Below are 3064 nucleotides of genomic sequence, written 5' to 3'. Positions count from 1 at the left end.
GGTGATGTTTTCACTTCTTCTCAGTTAGGGAATTTCTCCATGTCATAATCTACTCCCTTCCAAATAGCTCAAACAGGACACCTGACAGTCAAGCAGGACTTTGTAGAGGAAGGTAACATGGCTAGGAGGAGACACTCAGATGGTTATAGTGGGTGAGTCAGAAAGGGGAAGCTGGGGCAGAAGAGTCCTAGAGGGAGGTTGTAGGAAAGTTGGTTTTGAGTTACCATCCTTTGGCAAACAGAACAGTTCAGGGTAGTATTTGGAGGGCAGGCTTGGAACCTGCCCACTTACTAGCTTTGTGACCTTCGGCAAGCTACATAACCTGCCCAAGCCTCAACTTTCTTATTTGTAAAGTGGGGATCATAATGGCACTTACCTCAGTGGTTTGCTGTGTTATAGGAAATAATGCCTGTGAATGCACAGCAGGCACTGGGCTCAGGCTGATGCACAGCTTGGCTGCCATAACCAAGGCTGTCATAAAACTCTCAAATACTACTGTTGTGAGTACTAAGAGGGAAAACCAGCTGTAAGTACTACCCACATGTAAGTTGTTACTTGTTGTATGATGTAAGTTGGCGAGTTTGGAAGAAGTTGGAGGGTACAACCTCGTCTTCACTGTGAGGCATGCATGAAGTATGAGTGGATATGGACAAGGAACTGGAAGTGGAAAGTGATAGAGAGGGAGTCCCAGAAGAACCGAAAATGAGTCCAGAGAAACAAGAAGAAACCAGTCAAGGTGTTGTCAATGGTAAGTGGGAGGGAGGAGGGCCAGCTTAGGGACCTACATGCTTAGGGAGAAGGCAGCAGGATTGAAGCAGAGAAAAGTTGTCATTTTAAAAAGGACAACTCTATATAAAGGTAGGTGTAATCACATGCTGCCTGGCCTTCTGTTGAATGTGATTATTCAAGTTGATAAATCATTCATAAAACTACATTTGTGGGCTCTAAGAATGACATTTGTCTTCCCCGGATTATGTGATAAGAATTTTTTTTGTTTCTTCTTTTGCATTTTATTTATTTATTTGTTTGTTTGTTTGTTCAGAAAGTGCATTATTACAGGGTCTGTCCAGCCATGTGACTCCGTTGGTACCAGAATTCTTGGACCCAGCACGTATCCAAGAGAAGGCCTTGGCCCATGAGGTAAACAACACACAGCACATGCCTGCAGAGGAGTCCAGAGGTCCACAGCCCAAGGACATAGTCCCCCCTGTATGGGGCGGTAGCATCTCCAATTCCTCAGCAAAAACCATACAGCCCAAGCAGGCTGACATCCCCAGTTTTTCAGCAAAACCCATCCTGCCCAAGCAGGCTGATACTCCAAGTTTGTCAGCAAGAACAATCCCACCCAAGCAGGCTGACACCCCCAACTCCCCAGAAAAAATTATCCCACTCAAGCAGACTGACATCTTCAATTTCTCAGCAAAATGCCTATCACCCAAGCAGGCTGACACCTCCAGTTTTTTAACAAAAATCATCCCACCTAAGCAGGGTGATACCTCCAATTCCCCAACTAAAACCACCCCATACAAACAGACTGATATCCTCAATTCCCCAGCCAAAACCATCCTACCCAAGGAGGCTGACACCCCCAACTTTTCAGCAAGAACCATCCCCCCCAAGCAGGCTGACACCCCCAATTTTTCAGCAAAAATCATCCCATCCAAGCAGGCTGACACCCTCCATTCTTTAGAAAAAATTATCCCACCCAAGCAAGATGACATCCCCAATTCCTCAGAAAAAATCACCCTGCCAAAGGAAGATGGCACATCTGCTTCTTCAGAAAAGAAGATCCCACCCAAGCAGGGTGACACCAATTCCTCAGTAAAATCCATCCTGCCTAAGCAGGGCAATAACCCCAAGTTCTTAGCAAAATCCATTCTGCCCAAAGGGGCCAACACCCCCAAGTTGTCAGCAAAAGCTTTCCAGTCTAAGCAGGTCAACAGCCCCAAGGTCTTAGCAAAAACCATCCGGTCCAAGCACAGCCACACTTCCAAGTCCTCAGAGGAAAGCCTCCTGCCCAGAGAGGGTGACACCAAGTCCTCAGAAGATACCATCCACCCCAAGGAGGGTGACATCCTCAAGTCCTCAAAAGAAACCATTCAGTCCAAGGAGGGTGACATTCCCAAGTCCTCAGAAGAAGCCATCCATCCCATAGAAGGCAGTGTCCAGAAGCCATCAGAGACAATGGAACTCTTGGAGGTGGACTTGGTGAAAGTGATCCTGAGCAAGGAGGACTTTGAGTTGGCGCTCAAGGAGGCCGGGGAGAAGCTGGTAGCCGTGGACTTCTCAGCCACCTGGTGTGGGCCTTGCAGGACCATCAGGCCCCTTTTCCAGTCCCTGTCCTTGAAGTATGAGGATGTGGTGTTCCTGGAAGTGGATGCTGATGAGTGTGAGGAGCTGGTGAGAGACCTGGAGATCATTTGCATCCCAACCTTTCAGTTTTATAAAAAAGAAGAAAAGGTGGGAGAATTTTGTGGTGCTGTTAAAGAAAAACTCGAAGCAAGCATTGCAGAATTAAAGTAATTGTGAATTCTGAAAGCAGTGTTAACAGTCAGCTGGTTATAGTTTGTGATTTTTTTATTTATGAAAAGAGATGAGACATAATGAAAATGTATGTCTGAATGACACCTGCTCATAAATGATGAAGTGTTAACTCCACTTTTTCAAAAAGTAGTAAAAGCATGAAAGCATGTTGTGACCATGCTTTCGTTGGTAGGAAAGTGTGATATTAGAATTTCCTTTGGTGGAGATTGGGAGTCTACCTGTCTCCTATTTTTTTGATCATGATTTTTTTGGAACTCACCCTTGAAAATTCAGTTCATTTTGTGTTAGTGGCAACATTGGAAATTCAGACAATTCTTCTGTAGAAGTACATGATTTTAAGATGAGTGGAGACTTCTTTTCTCATTTGGGGTTTCTGATAAGATGCTTTGGGAAATAAAGAATTTGAAAGGTTCACATATCCTGCCTAACCTCCTCTAAGTGCGGGGAGTGCTATGGAGGCCTCAGGAAATCCCATGGGCTCACCAAGCCTGCATGGGATTCTTTGGTGGTAGAGTCAAGA

At 45.3% G+C, this 3064-nt stretch overlaps 1 protein-coding gene across 4 annotated transcripts; it reads left to right on the top strand.

Annotated features, from left to right (window-relative positions):
• Positions 1 to 416: 416 nt before the first annotated feature.
• TXNDC2 (thioredoxin domain containing 2) lies at positions 417 to 2785 on the top strand. Of its 4 annotated transcripts, none has more exons than XM_027576703.2 (2): positions 417 to 543; positions 1043 to 2785. In XM_027576703.2, the coding sequence occupies exon 2, from the start codon at positions 1159 to 1161 to the stop codon at positions 2521 to 2523; it is 1365 nt and encodes a 454-aa protein (XP_027432504.2). In that variant the 5' UTR covers positions 417 to 543; positions 1043 to 1158; the 3' UTR covers positions 2524 to 2785. The 4 variants fall into 4 exon arrangements, with proteins under 4 accessions (XP_027432504.2, XP_027432503.2, XP_027432505.2 ...); XM_027576702.2 differs by having other exon boundaries at positions 430 to 526; XM_027576704.2 differs by having other exon boundaries at positions 434 to 500.
• Positions 2786 to 3064: the final 279 nt, after the last annotated feature.

The sequence above is a fragment of the Zalophus californianus genome, chromosome 14 (genome assembly GCF_009762305.2).
Source record: "Zalophus californianus isolate mZalCal1 chromosome 14, mZalCal1.pri.v2, whole genome shotgun sequence".
Classification (NCBI taxonomy): Eukaryota; Metazoa; Chordata; class Mammalia; order Carnivora; family Otariidae; genus Zalophus; species Zalophus californianus.
Note: the sequence above shows the minus strand (reverse complement) of the source record. Positions and strands in the feature narration are given on the sequence as shown.

Bases quoted from the DNA above. Each gene is read 5' to 3' on its own strand.
- TXNDC2 (XM_027576701.2), top strand. From the start codon at position 646: ATGGACAAGGAACTGGAAGTGGAAAGTGATAGAGAGGGAGTCCCAGAA. The intron at 749-1,042 runs GTAAGTGGGAGG...TTGTTTGTTCAG, and splicing joins CAGTCAAGGTGTTGTCAATG to AAAGTGCATTATTACAGGGT.